The 16935-nt window shown below is 46.1% G+C and overlaps 2 protein-coding genes, 1 long non-coding RNA gene and 1 pseudogene across 3 annotated transcripts; 3 read left to right on the top strand and 1 right to left on the bottom strand.

Annotated features, from left to right (window-relative positions):
- Window positions 1–7482: 7482 nt before the first annotated feature.
- Window positions 7483–8364, bottom strand: LOC147451394 (uncharacterized). Its single transcript, XR_015189324.1, has 3 exons — window positions 7949–8364; window positions 7778–7864; window positions 7483–7662 (listed from the first exon to the last, which is right to left on the bottom strand). It is a non-coding gene; the product is annotated as an uncharacterized LOC147451394 (long non-coding RNA).
- Window positions 8365–10134: 1770 nt separating this feature from the next.
- On the top strand, window positions 10135–11609 carry LOC147451393 (uncharacterized). Its single transcript, XM_086520919.1, has 6 exons — window positions 10135–10255; window positions 10366–10404; window positions 10437–10560; window positions 10971–11098; window positions 11282–11429; window positions 11561–11609. Exons 1-6 carry the CDS (start codon window positions 10135–10137, stop codon window positions 11607–11609), a joined length of 609 nt encoding a protein of 202 aa, XP_086377045.1.
- Window positions 11610–13531: 1922 nt separating this feature from the next.
- Window positions 13532–15269, top strand: LOC147451392 (uncharacterized; annotated as a pseudogene).
- Window positions 15270–15771: 502 nt separating this feature from the next.
- On the top strand, window positions 15772–16605 carry LOC147451391 (uncharacterized). The gene has a single exon (XM_086520917.1). It carries the CDS (start codon window positions 15772–15774, stop codon window positions 16603–16605), a length of 834 nt encoding a protein of 277 aa, XP_086377043.1.
- The last annotated feature ends 330 nt before the right edge of the window (window positions 16606–16935 follow it).

Genomic DNA, 16935 nt, shown 5'->3' with positions numbered 1-16935 from the left:
CCAAAAGTTGGTCATCTGCATTGGCAACCATTCTATCTTCAAGATCTCTCTCCTCCCACGTGTCATGGCACCAAGAGATATCATGAATGCCTAGTATTTTGCACACATCCTTCGCTTCACAAAAGCCCTCTCTTAAAGCTCGTACTGTGTCCTCATCTCACAAGGTGCGAGCATGTAGTCACCAAGATTGGCAAATGGAACGCCAGGTGCATGATTCATTACAGTCCATATGCTTTCTTGCTTAGAGTGTGTTGCTGGGACAACAAGCTGAAAAAAGTGAATAACTATTGCCTTCTTTTGATGGCAAACATAAAGAATGACACCTTGTCTGAACACTGAACACCGGAAAAAGAAGAAAACCTTGCCGGAAGCTTTCACTCTCTCAAATAATGAGAGATTTGGTGATGAGTGCGCGTGTGCGTGTACGGAGTGTGTGCAAGAGAGGGGAAGAAGAGAAATGGGGAAGGGGGAGATAGACAGGCAGCCACTGTGTGGGTTAGTGGAGAAGAAAGAGAAGAGCAGTCAACTCTTCCTCTTTCTCTCCCTATATTGAATAGGGGAAATTAAAGTGTACAAGGGTGGTTTCCCACGGCCACCTGGCCTACACCCCAACAACCTCCCACTTGAAGGTCATGGTGGCCAATAGTGGCATTAGTATAGTTAGTCTATACAAAATTGATGAAGCATTGCCGAGGCTTCATCCTACACCCATAAGTTCTATACAATGTATAAATCGCTCCGAGGCTAGGCTCTTTGTGAGAGCATCTGCGAGGTTGTCGTCAGTGTGAACCTTGACAAGCTCGATACGCTTGCCAGCCAATGCATCTCGTATGACATGGTGTCTGACCTCTATGTGTTTTGACTTTGAGTGAAACACTGAATTCTTTGCCAATGCAATGGCACTCTGACTATCGCAATGTAGTACTGGAACCTCGTGAATGCCCAAATCTCCCACTAGACGAGCCAACCATATGGCTTCCTTGTTGGCGTCAGACGCAGCAACATATTCTGCCTCAGTGGTAGATGAAGACGTGCAATCTTGGAGACATGATCTCCAAGAGATAGCTGCTCCCGCAAACATGAACACATAGCCAGATGTGGATCTTCTACGATCCACGCAACCCGCATAATCCGCATCCGTGTAACCTACAATAGATGCATCACTGTTTCCGAAGCGTAAACACTTGCTAGCTGTACCTTTCAAGTATATGAGGATTTTCTTGACTGCTTCCCAATGCTTCTTGCCAGGGTTTTCCATGTACCTACTAACCACTCCCACTGCATGTGCAATGTCTGGTCTTGTGGCTACCATAGCGTACATCAAACTGCCAGCTGCTGAAGAATATGGTACTTTCACTATTTTCTCTTTCTCAGCCACTGTCTTGGGAGAGTCTTCCTTGCTAAGTTTGGAGTATGCTTGCATTGGGGTACTCAATGACTTCCCCCCCTGCATACTAAAACGTTGCAAGACTTTGTGAATGTACTTTTCTTGAGATAATTCAAGAATTCCACGTTGCCTGTCTCTCTTGATGTGCATACCAAGAAAGCGATTGGCATCTCCCAAATCCTTCATGGAAAACTGAGTGCTTAGCATCTTTTTCAAATGATTGATTTCATCAATTGATTTGCCTGCGATAAGCATATCATCTACATACAAGATCAAGATGATTAAAGAACCATCGTTCAACCTTTTTGTGTATAAGCAGTGATCCTCTTGACTTCTAATGTAACCCTGAGACTGCATGAATTTGTCGAATTTTTGATACCATTGCCTTGAACCTTGCTTGAGGCCATAGAGTGCCTTTTTAAGTCTACAAACCAATTCTGTCCTCGTTGATTTTTGGGTTTCACATACGAATCCCTCTGGTTGTTTCATGTAGACATCTTCATCTAGATCCCCGTAAAGAAATGCTGTGTTCACATCCATTTGGACAAGTTCCATGTCCTGGATAGCAACCAAGCCAAGCACGGTGCGAAGTGTAGTCATCTTGACTACTGGAGAGAAAATCTCATCAAAATCCACACCTTTTTGCTGCTTGAAACCCTTGGCAACTAGACGAGCCTTGTATCTAGGCTCGGGATCTTCCGTTGTATACTTCTTTTTGTATACCCACTTGCAAGGTAAAGCATTTTTGCTTTTTGGTAATTCAACTAAATCCCATGTTTCATTAGCCACAATCGAATTGTATTTTGATTGCATAGCCTGCTCCCACTTAACGCTATCCTCCATTTGTATAGCTTTTTTGTAGCAGGTTGGCTCTCCACTGTCAGTGACCAAAATGTGGTGTATACCCGGCTCAAACTGCTCGGGCGCACGTGATACTCTCTCAGAGGGTCTCGATGCCTGACTGCTGGACTCCGCTCTCTCCGGAGCAATAGTAGTATCTTGCACTTGAGGAGTGGGTGCAACACTACTGAACTGAGTTGGTTCGGAGGCTACATCCTCAAAACGAACACGTCTGTACTCAACATCTTTGATGGGCTTCTTGTGAATTTTTGATTCATTGAAAATCACATGTGAGCTACGAATGACTTTGTTTGATTCTGGGTGCCAGAGACGATATCCCATCTCTCCGTTTGCACCATAGCCAATGAAGATGCATTTGTGTGATATGGGATCTAACTTTCGACGAAGTTCTTTGGGCACATGTGCATATGCTTCACATCCAAATACATGTAAATGCTCATAGCTTGGCCTTTTGCCAGTCCATAATTCCTCTGAAATTTTGAAATTCAAAGGAGAACTAGGTGACCTGTTGATGATGTGCACTGCTGTCAGAACAGCTTCCCCCCAAAATTCAGGAGTAAGCTTCGCCATAGACATCATAGATACAACTCGCTTTTGAATTGTACGATTCATTCTTTCAGCTATCCCATTTTGTGCAGGTGTGTATGGAGCAGTAAACTGCCGCCGAATGCCTCTTCTATTGCAAAAATCCTTGAACTATGTGGAGACGTATTCTCCACCATTGTCCGTGCGAAAAGCTTTGAGTTTTGTTCCTGATTAGTTCTCAACCATGGCGAGAAATTTTTGGAATGTCGAAAAAACTTCTTCCTTACGCTTAAGGAGATACACCCACTCCTTTCTGGTAGAATCATCTATGAACATGAGAAAGTAGTTCGCCCCCCCTAGAGTTTTATGTGGCATTGGACCACACAAATCACTGTGCACCAAGTCTAGAGGTTCGCCTAGTTTCTTATTCAATGGCGAAGATGTCAATCTAGTCTATTTGCCATACAGACAATGCTCACACAATGGAAAGTCCGTGTAATCTAAGACAGGTAAGTAGCCAAAACGCTGAAGTGTTTTCATTCCCTTTTGGCTAATATGCCCTAGCCGGCTATGCCACAACTCAAGAGACGGCAGCTCGGCAACATAGATAGATTATTTGTCGACACTCAAAACAAACAAAGAGTACAGGGATCCGTTTTTATTGCCTTTCATCATGATAAGGTTGTTCTTGCGGATCATCCAAGAACGATTACCAAAAACTGTAGTGTAGCCAAGATCATCCAATTGCCCTATAGAAAGCAAGCTTTTCGTAAGCTTGGGCACATGTCTGACATTCTGCAGCACAAAAGTAGTGCCATTATGCATCTGAAGTTTCACATCACCAATGCCAATAATGTCAAGCTCATAGGAATCACCAAGCTTGACTATTCCATGCATGGATGCATAAGAGGAAAACCACTCTCTATGCGGTGTGACATAAAAACTTGCACCAGAATCAAGGATCCAATTCTGTGCATAACCCTCATCCTGTGCAACCAAAGCATTTGGAGTGAGATCTGAAGTGAAAATGAGAACATCTGAGGCATCTTCTGTCACCTCGGGATAAATCTTTGTGGGCATAATGAGCATCACTGGAGGAGGAGCATCCTCTACTGCAGTGATAGGTATGGGAGACTCAACAATATTGAGCTCCTCAATCTTTACTGTACTTTTGTCTTTGCCAGAATTATCTTTTTGCATGTTTTTCTGATCTCTTAGGAAATTGCGACAATCCTTTTTGTAATGACCCTTCTTGTGGCAATAGTAACACTCGACATTTTTGGCATTGCGGTCTCTACTTTGGTTCCTGTGTCTGCTAGGACTACGAGGATTCCGCTCTCTACTTTTGCTTTTGTATTTGTTCATGTCACGGCCTCTTGGCTTTGTTGAACTGCCAGCCATATATGCATCTCCATGACTAGCATTATCGAGAGTTTTACGACGAATCTTTTCAGTGAGAAACGCATCTGTGACAGCATTGAATTCTAACTTGCCATTCGGAGCCGAATTGCTAATTGCCGTGCAAAAGATATCCCATGAACTGGGTAGAGAGCATAATAAGAAGATAGACTTGAGTTCATCGTGAAACTCCTTAAAGCCCTGAGATGTCAGCTGACTGAACAAGGAGTTGCACTCATTTAAATGACTGGAAACTGTGCTACCTTCTTTCATGTTGAGCTTCATAAGATTTTTCATGAGAAAAACTTTGTTGGATGCACTTTTGCTCTCCCATGCAGAACATAAGCTATCCCAAAGTTTCTTGGTTGTTTTCTTCCCTATGATAGTGAAGAAGACTGACTCGGCTAGATAAAGACGTATCGTAGCCATGGCTTTTGCATCCAAAAGCTCCCATTGAGCTTGTGTATAATCATCATCCTCTGCGCGCTCTTTCAACGATTCTGAGAGGCCTTTGTTTATCAAAACATCTTTCATGCGCTCTTTCCACATGGTGAAGTTTCTGCCATCAAACTTCCGAATGAAATACTCCTCCTTTTCTGAAGAAGAAGCCATCGTTGATAAGAGGGTTTGAGAGATGGCGAGACGCTGTAGAAATTTGGGTAGAGTAACCTTTGTATCGGGAGTAAAATCTCAACCGAAATAGACTCAAAAGTGCCAACTATGGAAGGTACGACTCGCGGGAAGTAAATCCGGCAGAATCTCCTTTGTATGAGGAGTCAAAACTCAACTCAAAATGCATATAAATGTGCCAACTGCACTAATTGGGCATCTGCTGCACAAAACAACTGCTATGTAAGTGCCAACTCGGCGTCAAAAGCATAAATAACCGTCCAGATACATATCCTATGGCGAGGATACCGAAAAGGAGAATTCCAGCTACCTGTATCACCGAAAGTGTCTCAACATTCGAGCACACCCCAGCTCAAAGAAAACCTCATGCTATTGACCCTCCAAAAGGCTAATGCAGACACAAATGGACTAGCCACAGTCTCAGAAAGGGCTCTTCCGGTCCGAGTCTCAGAAACGGCCGGAAAAAACTGCCAAAATAGCCAAAAATGGCTCCACACGTAGTACAGTGGACAGTGTCCGCAACTCAACGTACATGAGTAAAACCGCGCTCAAACAGGCGCCAAGAACTGCTGCATGCAGTGAAAGCGATCCCTGCGGGGATATCTGCTCTCAAAAGAGTTCAGTAGCACTATGTGTGCGCACAACAAAATGCATCTGTGAACGCATGTGTCCGCAGAGAATCTACTGTCAAAATGACTGCCAAATCGTCAAAGCGTTGTGTTTGGTAACCTGGAGAAGCTGTGAGTGAATGGGCTGAAAAAACCCCCCTGTAGCCTGTAACCTGCGTGTCGGTGTCGCTATGTGCCGATTTCTGCCGCCGGGCAGAAATATACTAGTCGAATAGCCGCCAAAGGTTTCGTATCCGTAAACTGTGTCGTACTGCGCGATCGGTGCGCTCGGTGCCGATGCCGGGTGCCACTCCTCTATGATAGAGGTACCTCACCCGCGCATGTCGCAAGCACGGTCGTCGATCGCAGAAACGCGCTCGTCCTGGGAAAACGCCTGGTGTCTGGGTCGGATGTCGGAGATCCACCGTAATGTGCAGTGTCGAGCCGGTGTGCATGAGCGGTGTCGATGCCGTTGTCGCCTTCCGCCGCCGCGCGGAAGTGGGTATCCGGGTAGCCGTAAAACGCTAATGCTCGTCGGACTCGGTGTGCGGACATCGAAGTTGAGTGACGATGTCAAAATCGGAGAATCGTTGATGTCGACGATGAGACTCTGGTATCTTGCTCTCACTCGGTCACTTGCTCTGTGTGTTGCTTGGGCTCGCTTACAAGCATGGTGTCAAGCTCGCCTTTTTTTTTTTTGTTCGAGAAAGTATCTTCCAATCTCTTAATCAAGCTGTCTCTCTCTCTCTTACAACTGCAAATTTCTGAGAAACTTTCTTTTCACGAGCTCGAGGAGAGGAGTCGGGGGATTCGATCGCAGGCTCGATGGGAATGAGCCCTTGCACACACACTATTGTGGGAGTGTAAAAAAAAAAATCGATGCTCTCTGTCGAAAGCTGCATGCAGTCGTTTTCTCGCGCTGGTTCCTGTTTAGTGTTGCCTTTGACTATGAGCTCGATTGTTTGCAGCTCCCGGTCGACCTCTCAAGCTCAATTTTCCCCTCAATTACCAACGTGAGCTCGACCTGTTGTGGCTCTGTTTGGTCGATTGCCCCCTTCTGCTCGCTCTTTGAGTGCTTGACTCTGTTGACCTGTTGCCCGCCTAATACTCCATGCCTTCGATTGTATTGCAAGCCTTATTGTTGAATTCCCCTTTAGTTCAAGCCTTCAAATTCCCACCATGCTCACGAGCACGGGCTCATGCTTGGTGTTGATACCTGGTTGCTTCGGCTTGCATACACTCTCTCTCCTATGAGCTTCCAACTCACTGATGGCCTGCCTGATGTTGCTATAGTGCTCGGATCTACTAAATTCTCCCCCTAGCTTGAAGCCTGCTCGATTCTACAGCTCGATGCTATGTGTGTGTGTGTGTGTGTGTTGATACACCACATCCCCAAACTTGCAATGCCCGTGAACTCTGCCTCCGTTCACTCCTCAAAGCTCGATTTCCTGTAGTCTCGATGTTGTGTGTGTGCATCACACCACCAAGCTTCAAGATCTCCTCTTGTTCGATTGCACATGCTCAAGCTTGTGAGTTCCAAGCTTTAACAAGAACTCTGTTTTTTTGCTCCGACCTCTGCAGATGTACAATTTCTCCAAGAATCTCCAAGATCTCCCTCCAAGCCAAGAGGGGCTGCGCGCGTCGAGTAGCCGTGAACTGTCGACCTCACCCAATCTCTCTGATCCGTGCTGGATCCGCCCCGAATCAATCCGATTCGGTGCCATGAAGCACCGAGCTCCAATCGAGCTCTGCCATCGTTGAGAGATCTTGACCACCACTTAGCCGTAGCTCTGATACCAATTGATGAAGAGCGAGGTTGTTGGGGTGTAGGCCAGGTGGCCGTGGGAAACCACCCTTGTACACTTTAATTTCCCCTATTCAATATAGGGAGAGAAAGAGGAAGAGTTGACTGCTCTTCTCTTTCTTCTCCACTAACCCACACAATGGCTGCCTGTGTATCTCCCCCTTCCCCATTTCTCTTCTTCCCCTCTCTTGCACACACTCCGTACACGCACACGCGCACTCATCATTTGGAAACAAAAAAATATCAATGTGTGAAGCTACTATTGAAAGATACATTTTTGTTCCAATTGTTCTTTCTTGCTGAAATTGACTTCCAACGCGCAAATCCTTCAGACACGCTTGCAACTTACATCCTGCCAATCTTTGTGTTGATCTCTAGTTTTGCTTGTCCTTTCTCTCCATATCACCCTCTTGCAATCTGGTAAAAAGAGCTCCAGCTTGAAGACTCCTCTGCAAGGAAAGAAGCTCAAATAATCATGTCGGCAAAACTCCACTACCAAATGTGGCATATGGTGGGGCATTCACATACAAGATTTTGCATGTACAAGCAACACTCAATGCTCACCCTCATAGGCCGACTATGAAGGCCCAAGGATCATAACATTGAAATACCAAAGATTATCTTCCAAAGGGGAAGCGCTAATACTCGGGGCTACATAGACAACCAAGAGTCAGCATGAGCTTTACAGGTCCACCAAGATGAAGGAAAACACACAACATAATATGCCAAACATACCTGGCTTAGCAAACGGTGAGTTTCTTGTGAAAGTTTGCTAACTTTTGAGTGTAAACTTGTGGGCATGTGCTGAGTTTCCTGCGAACATGCTTCCTTGCTTGCTTCAACATTTGACAGCTTGTTCACCGCAAGAGACGACTTACCTTGATGATGTGACACGGTAAATTACTATTTGTATTTGCAGTAGACATACTTGGGACAGGATGAGTACTAGGTCTGCCGAGCTTTGATGCAGGTGGAAGAAAGCTATGGAGATCTCACGCGAAGATGAATTTCGAATATAGCCTTTCCTAGATGGCCATATGTGAGCAGGAATAATAAGACAAACTTTGGTGCTTGTGTGTGTGCCGCTGATCCTTGACCACTGATCTCGCTAGTGACAGCAAACAATGCCTTAGCCAACAAGGTTGCATGCATTTTCCTAAACATTAGCTAGCGCACGCACGCGTGTGTGTGTGTGTGTGTTGGGGGGGGGGGGGGAGAGAGAGAGTGAAAGAGGGACAAGCAAGACGATTGTGCCGAGTGCTTGTCGAGGCAACACATGCTTGGACTTTTCTACTCCCCACTTTATCATTATACAATGTAGATTCCAAATTGAGGCAACACTCATTTTTTCATATATCACCAATTTATGTAACACAATCATTACATACAAGTCACCTATTGAGGTAGTACAATTGGGGATAGTTGCTCCTAAACTTGGAAATATGCTATGAAAATGTTATGGTAAATTTCTCTAAAGATAAAAAAGTTTTTTTCTTTTCATTAAGAAGAGTGATTGTCTATCAATACAAGATGCTAAAACTAGAATTTCAATTGGTTATGTGGCTTTGGAGATGGGTCACTTCGTTATTTTTGGACATAATTGCCTATTTTGTGAGGTAATATGTGAGAAATTACATGCTAAGCACTCATAAATGCATCTCAATTGTCAAAAAGGAATAAAAATTAGAAAAGCTTGAACAATCCGACCAAAATAGATACATGGGTACTTTGGGAATTTCAAAAATTTGAAGAGTATTTTGGGAATATTGACAAATTAGAGGGGTTTGAGCTTGGCTTTAAGAAAACAAGAAAATTTACATAAGTTTTAGTGTAATTACTGACAAAAGCTTCTAATTTTCACAAAAAAAAAAAGGAGAATTTCATGTTTGCCCTTTTTTTCACCACGCCATGAAAGTACTCATCGATGCGCGTACGTGCACGTGCACGTGCACGCACACACACACACACACACACAGAGAGAGAGAGAGAGAGAGAGAGAGAGAGAGAGAGAGAGAGAGAGAGAGAGGGGCTTACTAGCGTATTTAAGGTGGCTCAGGTAGCTAAATGTAGCCCTAATGTAAACCACCACCCCCCCCCCCCTTCCCTTATGTATACGGTATGAGTATGAAATAATGAGGGGCTACCCCTATTGTATACGCTTATATACAAAATCCAAAACCCCCTATTGTACACTCACATGGTATCGTATGGTAAAACATAGTGAATCCCTCAGGACGCTCTATGTTGGCTTCCACCTTCGGGCAAAAGTGCGCTAGTCGAATAGCTGCCTGATCGATGTGGAAACAGATGCGCCGAGACGGCTAATCGCCGAGCTCAAGGCTGATGGCGAGGCGATGTAAAATGTCGAGAAGAACCGCTAAAGCCGATCCGCTAAATGAGTGTCGTAAATTGACGCCAATAGCCAGTGCTCGAAGCTGTGGAGGAGAAACGCTAGGAAATTATCGAACCAGTGTCAAAAAATGATGCCGATGTCACCTCCCGCGGTTGGGCGGGAGTCTCCGATGCCGAGAAATGCCTAGGAAATGGGCCGATGACGGGTGATGTCCGTGCTTATTCGCCACGTGTAGCCGAACACAATGTGTCGTCTCTCTCTCAAGCTCCCTCTCTCTCTCTCTCTCTCTCCAAGCTGGGGATGTGTTTGCCGCTACCGGGTCTAGCCAAAAACGTATGCACTCTCTCTCTCTCTCTCTCTCTCTCTCTCTCTCTCTCTCTCTCTCTCTCTCGGGGTGAGAGAGTCGTAGTGTGAGAAAGACGAAGGGCCGCGTTGTTTTTGGCCTGCAGAAGGGAATAGGGTTTTAGCTTCAAGTTTGTTGCAAAACGTAGGCCGTCCGATGGTTTGTTGGATGGCTGCCACATGTCGCATGGCCTTTAGGGTTGTTTTATCAAGTGTCATTTGACCCATGTGGAATTCCTTTTCGTGTTGCTCCTGGCGGGCCTCGGTCCTTTCTGCTATGCTCCTGCCAGAGGATGTGGCACGCACGCAGCGGGTGTTGTCCTTGCGAGCAGACCGCTGCACAGTAGGTTATGTCCTACCACAGGACCTAGTTGTTCCATACGCAGCTTTGTTGTTTAATGGCGGGGGGGTTTCAAGGCTCTGGAAGGTGAGTGCATTGAAGGGGGTTGCTCTGCAGGCTCAGGCGGCGAGGACGTGGCAGCAAAAGCTATTACATGTGCTGTCAAGGTCTTTGAAGGCGCTGTCAAGGTCTTTCCATGCGCTGTCAAAGCTTCTCAAGGTCTTTGAAGGCGACCGTGCAGGCTGAGATTATGAGGACTGCTCGTGTTGGTCTTTGTGGTTCAGTGCACGTGTTGAATGGAGCACAGGACATGTAATTTGCATGTGGTTGTTGTAGCCTATATGACAGGCCAGAAAGGGCAAAAAAATGCTTTGTAATAAGTTCTTGCTTCGGGTGTTATCATTATACTGTGTCATGGCAGCAAGTCTGAGAATTTGTTTTGATGTATGAGCTTTTGAGCTACATTATCTAGTGCAAGATTCTCTGTTTGTCCTGCTTTGTACAAGCTTTTGAGCTACATTACCTAGTGGAAGATTCTCTCTCTGTTTTGCTTTTGCACATGTGTCCTCAAGTCTCAATCTTTGTTGTCATGTTTGAGATTTCACCTATCTGCCACTATTCAATTGTATCTACTTATATGCTGTAATCGCAAATTTAAATAAGTCGAGCATTTGAAAGTTCGCTGTAGATTGGTTTGAGGGTTTGTTTCTTCCGTCTCAAAGTACTTGCAACGACATTTCTTTGCAAATTGTCTTTATCATGGCATCTGATGATGGCGTTGTCGGTGGCGGTGAAGGGAGTGCAAGCAATGCCTCACCCAACGACGGTAAGAGCATGGACTTCTCTGGAGGTTTGCTTTTCTGACTCGTGCGCTGGTGTTGTGTTACGTTGTCGGTCTTGCTTTGTTCGTGCTTGCGAGTGTTGCAGTTGAAAAAGTTTCTTGCGTTGGTGTTTTTCTCCTGATCCTGCTGCTTGCTTTTTGTTGCACTTGCAAGTGATGTGCTCATGATGGTGGTCACGTGTTTGGGTCCAGAAAAGCGCAACAGTAGAGCTGCGGGTGCATGGTCCCTCGCTAACATTATCAGCAGGTCACGCTACAAGGGGCTGGACCCTCATTGCCCCAGCATGGGATTGGCATCAGGCCGTGAGCTGTCCTGCGTGGAGCCGCGAGCAGCCATCAGGTAGTCGCTCACCTAGGAGCCGAGAGCAGCCTGAGCTTTATTCACTTGTGTGTCTCAACGCCTGCATACGAGTTCTGGCCATCTATTTCAGATGCCTGCAGTGGGCTTTGGTACTGTACCATTGCGCCCAAGTCAGGGGCTGTTTTGCTCAATCGCCTGGACTGTGCAGGGCCAGGGTGATTAAGTCTCTTTGAGTTTGTGCACATAGGCAGCAGCCCTTTTTGACTGAGGGCTTGTCTCCTTCTTTTGCCATGTATTCTGGTTGTGGAGCTGTGTCGAGCTAGACATCTGCTAGATGTGTTTGGCTTACGCTTTGAGAACCGAAGTTGGGTCCGAGGTTCAAGGGATTGTGGATCCCTCTCTCTATTTTGGTACTTGGCTATCATTCAGGTGTTGCCGACCACTGTAGACCCGGCCATAGTGTTGCTCTCGGGTTCGAGAAGCTCTCGTGTGTTGATCATTGTTGGAGTATTGTGGGTTCCCCGTTGTATCAGACCAGGGGCGGTAATGTGTCTTCACCTTCAGTAGGCCCTGCTCAATCCCATCGAGTACCTCGCTAGGGGGCTCCTTATCAAGAAACTTAGGTATTCCTAATCGCCATCCATGACTTCGATGGCTGGTGCGTTCAACGTTGCTCCTCATGAGCATAAGGCCGCAATACAATAACACGAGCATCACAACAAATCTGGCCTTGACCTCCCAAGACGCTCATTTACTGTCATGTTTGAAACCAAACTTGGCTCGTACCATGTTACCTCCTTGCATTTTGTTTGGCTCTCCAGCTCAGGCTCCACTCGTCCGTGCCATCTTGACCATCGAGCAGATCGTCTACTGTACTGCAGGACGGCTCAGGTAAAGGCACAACCAGCCCTTTGGTTGCATCATGTCTGGCCAGCCAAGCCAGGTCTGGGGGCTCAATGTCCTAAAAAAAAATTCAGTCCAAACTTTGCTCCATGCTTGTCATTGAATGGACAGTTCTCCCGTGTATCAAGTGAGTACAATGATTGTGACTAGGACACTAGTTCTTACCAACCACTGCTCATCTGCCCAAACCATCTTGGCAACATGCTTGGCTGTCCGCTGGTTCACGGGACGCCTCAGTCGAGGGGAGTTTGACTCTTCCAACCGCACCATACCTGATCTATCGAACCGGGTTTGAAAAGCCCAGCTCTTGATGGCTAGGATTTGTGAATACTTCACGAACGGGCACCTCGTCTCGAGTGTCAAATCCGGAAACTGGTGGTTCATTACATCTTCATCGAAGTACAATTGCACACTCGCCATAATCTGCCCCTGCCTGCCAAGGAGCATGTCCGTTGAGAACAACCCGAAAGGTGTTGCCTCTAGTTTCTTTAACTCTGCATACACCCCACTCGACGACCCTCTGCCTTTGCCAATCATAGCACTAGCATCATGCACACGCAACGGCTGTCTCGTATCCCACAACCCCAATCTTTTTATGTTCTGGTTATATCTTTTCTGAGCCGCCTCTACTTCCAACAGCTCACAAAGCTCAGTAAGCCCAGCCTTGGGCATCAGTCCTTCATTAGCTTTTGGCTTATGCATGTCTACGTATGCTCGCATTTCCCCATCGGCTAAGGGAGTGAATCAACAGGTTCGACCTGATGCTCTTTATGATCATCCTCGCTTGAGTAGCTCGCAATCTTGCTACCTGGCTCGGAGGCCTCCATATACGCTGCCTCTCGTGCAGAAGCTCATGATGTTATGCATTGTATGAAAAACATTGAGAGACTCCGTTTTCCTGCATGAGAAAATTTCTAAATCTTCTTGTGTGTGTAACCTGGTGAGGGATTTGAAACGTGACATTTTCCAAGATTAAATAACTTGTTTGCTTGCTCATCCAAAAAGAAATCATATTTGGCGCAAGCTTGTTCGCATCCTTTCAAGAAGTTTGTTTCCGCGCCTCGTTCTCCCTTTCCTTTTACGAGTGTGCTGCTTGCAGGATGTTTTTTACGCCCTCTTTGCTTTGCTCAACTAGTCAATACTATGGTTAATTGGATGCTTCCTTTTCTTTTCCTCTTGCAGAGCTGCGTAGGTTCGTTGAGTCTCCTCCATGCCTTGCAGGCAAATGTTCATCGCACATGGTAGTGTCGAGCTCTGCCGAGTCGCCGCCAAATTCGGGCTTCGAGGAAATTGCAGCTGGGAAGAGGTGTAGGCGTGCCTTGCTTCAAGGAAGCACTGCTAGCGATCCCGTTGGCAGTGCAGGTATGGCCGGTGTGCACAATCATTCTTTCTGGAACAGTCTTGACGTGTCTACGATGTTCTTCGCTACAACGTATTCTTGATTGTTGAGTTGTGCTAAGATGGTGCTCTGTTTTTTTTTGCAGGCAAAGGATACTCTCCACCAGGGGAGGAGTGCGCACAAGCACCGTCTTCGTCTCAACAAGAACTTCCTTGGCCAGCTCATGAATTGGGCAAAGTTGTAGCCTCATTTTCTGAAGTTGGCCAATCTTCAGCCGCTTAGAATGTCGTGGACACCCGCAAGCTACTGGACAAACGGAAAAGCTTGTTAGTCAAGGAAACCTTGCCGCTATTCATGATTAGCGATATAGATGAGGATAGTAAACCTTTCTCCATAGAGGGGAAAATCTTGAATTGGTATGGCATATACCGTTCTATCTCCCCTAGGCAAAAGAAAAACGCACGTTACTTCAAGTTCGACATCGTCAATGCCGATTGCATTGACACGATCACGGTCGTGCTTGTGGATCCCTTCATTGAGACCTACACCAAGGAGCTCAAGATCGGCTTGTTCGTAAGGATTGTCTGTCCTCTTGTGAGGGCTAAAAACCATAATGATGTTGGGTCAGCTTTGTTCTCCTTGCATGTCGGTGCGTCGACAACCATTTGACCTTGTGACCCATTCCTTGTTGCTTTAGCTTTCTATCCTGAGACCAAGATAAGCACATTTCTTGCTGACGCTGCAATTTGTGAGACTACTAGTCCACAACCTCCCTTGGTGACACTGGCGTTTGTTGTCTTGCAAAGTCGTAATTTCCATCAGAGAATTGGCACTACATTTGGGGATTTGGTTGTTGCTGATGGCCCGACCCCAGATGACAAAGCAGTTGTACGTATCAGAAGCATTGGCTTCAGCGTTTCTTTCTTTCGATATTGACAAACCTTTTATCATATGTAGGTCAGCTTTGTCAACTCTCGAAAGCATGACTATGATCGGGTCATTGCCCAGATGGCTAGGGAGGACATTGTTATGTTTGTGGCTAGGAATATTGGCCTCTTTGTTGGCAGGGTGTGCACATTGTCTGTTTTGGACGTCACAACTTTGGCCCCCATGCGAGGATCACGCTCGAAGGAAGAGTTGACCACAACATTTTATAGACAGTGTGAGATTCTCGGCTACAATAGAGAAGTGACTTTGCATGGTTTGCACTCAATCGCATAAAGACATCTTTAGTGGTCTTCACACATTTTTTTCTTTTGTAGGTTGTGGGGACTTTGCGATTTGTGAACTTCAATAGAGCTCTCTTGCATTCCCAGTGCTCAGTTTGTGACTCGCCGAAGGTGAAGAAGGTTGAAGGCCGATTGTGTTGTTCTCTTTGCGATAAAGATCACGTCATCAACATGACTCTCAGGTTGGAGGCACAGATCCGAAGCAACATTGACAGGCGTGTTGTGGCGGTTCAAGTGTTAGGGTCTATGGTGGATCGTCTTCAGGGCTTGCCAATGAGCTTCAAGGAGGTGTACATGGAGAGCATTCCAGAGGTGAGGGATATTTTATCGACATCTGTTGTCGAGGGTGTGTTCAAAATTGGCACAAATGGGTCTATGATATCTTTCACTCCTCTGTTGGAAACCTAGATACTTTGAGAGCATCGATTTTCATAGCTTTTGGCCTTTCACCACGAATAACTATGCTTCCTTACCTAGACCCCTCTACAATCGATGAACTAAATTTTGGCTTGTCCATTGTATATCGTGTTTCATAAGAAAATCGTATCTTGCTTTTGAGCCTTGTTGCTGTGGTGTCTCTCCATAACTCGCTCTCTACTCTTCCTTCCTCTCCATCTTTTCAACCTTCCAAAGCACAGACTCTCTCTCTCTCTCTCTCTCTCTCTCTCTCTCTCTCTAACACACACACACAAACAAACACACAAGGTGACTTAATATTTACAATCTTTACTTGTCTTTCCAATAACTCACTTGGCCGAACGCGATGTCGATAACGTTTTTGCGGCACAATTTCCGAACAATTCAGACATCTTCCTTGCACTACACCATCTCCAAAACTCAACAGGTGCACCGCATGACCTTAGATCAAATTTTCTCAACGACTTGTTTGAGAGCTTCTTGCTTGAAAGACATGCTGTCTCGGGTGCTTGCCTCTTCTTCCGTACTGACTAGCGCAATGACGGTCACAAAATTCTCATCTTTGTATTCAACATGTGCCAACTCACTTGCTCTTAGCCTCAACATGTTAACGGCCTTCGCTCGCTTTATGACTTGTAGGTTAAAAGTGTATTTGAAAAGAAATGGAAGTGTGAGAAGAATCATCTTGGGGATGGCATCGAAACCATTTCTTGTAAAGGGCATTCTGCTTTTCGAAACAAGCAATGGCATCACATACCTTCCCACCTTCACAACGTGCTCAAGCCGTGCACGTGTTGGATGGAAAGAAGATGAGGTGGCCACTTTGCATAGGCTATGCTTGTTGCATGAGGATTTGCCTGATGTTGAGGTGGTCCTCATGTTCCAAGCCAAGCACACACACACGTTGCACACAACCCAGGCCGTGAAATGCAAGCTTTTACGCCTGAAGAACGAGAAGGGACTGGTCACTGGTGCTCAAATACGACGCACCCATGCCAGGTTGAGCAAGCCGATTAAGAAATACAACAAAAGCATCAAGGACAAGCCCATTCCACCCTACAAAAAATGTGGACGCTTGCTATTCCGCCGCCAGCTAACACGTCAGCTTCTACCTCCAGTTGCGGAATCCACTTCAAGAAAGCGAAGACGCTATGGGGATGTGTATGTCTGTAGCCAATGCAAGAAACACTCGACAAGCGATAGCAATCACCTGTGGAGCTTGCAAGAGGCAGGGTTCAATCCAGCGCTTCCCTTTGTGTCAGATCTAAACCCCGTAGAGGCACGCTTGGTCTCCATTCGTATCCCCTTCGCCAAATACGTGAACTGACGTACGAAGGTCAGTATGGGCTTAGAGGTAGTGTTGTCAATGTGCTTGCCAACTTGGAGAAGAGCCAGGCTGTCCTGCCTCGCTTCATTGAGGATGAGGCTTCTGTCCTTGTGGGGATCAAACGGAAGCTCGAATACGATAGATGTTACCTAAGCGGTGTTGTGCGACCCCTCCTCACAATGCGTGCAACCACTACGCTATTGTCCACACCACTCTACACGAGAGAAGGTGTCACGATCAACGACAAGTGGCTTGCACACCTTTCTAGTCTAATTATGCCTCCTACGAATACCCTTGACGCCAATGCACATGATGTTGAGCTTGAGGATG

Source organism: Adiantum capillus-veneris, chromosome 9, assembly GCF_014529385.1.
Source record: "Adiantum capillus-veneris isolate H3 chromosome 9, ASM1452938v2, whole genome shotgun sequence".
Classification (NCBI taxonomy): Eukaryota; Viridiplantae; Streptophyta; class Polypodiopsida; order Polypodiales; family Pteridaceae; genus Adiantum; species Adiantum capillus-veneris.
Note: the sequence above shows the minus strand (reverse complement) of the source record. Positions and strands in the feature narration are given on the sequence as shown.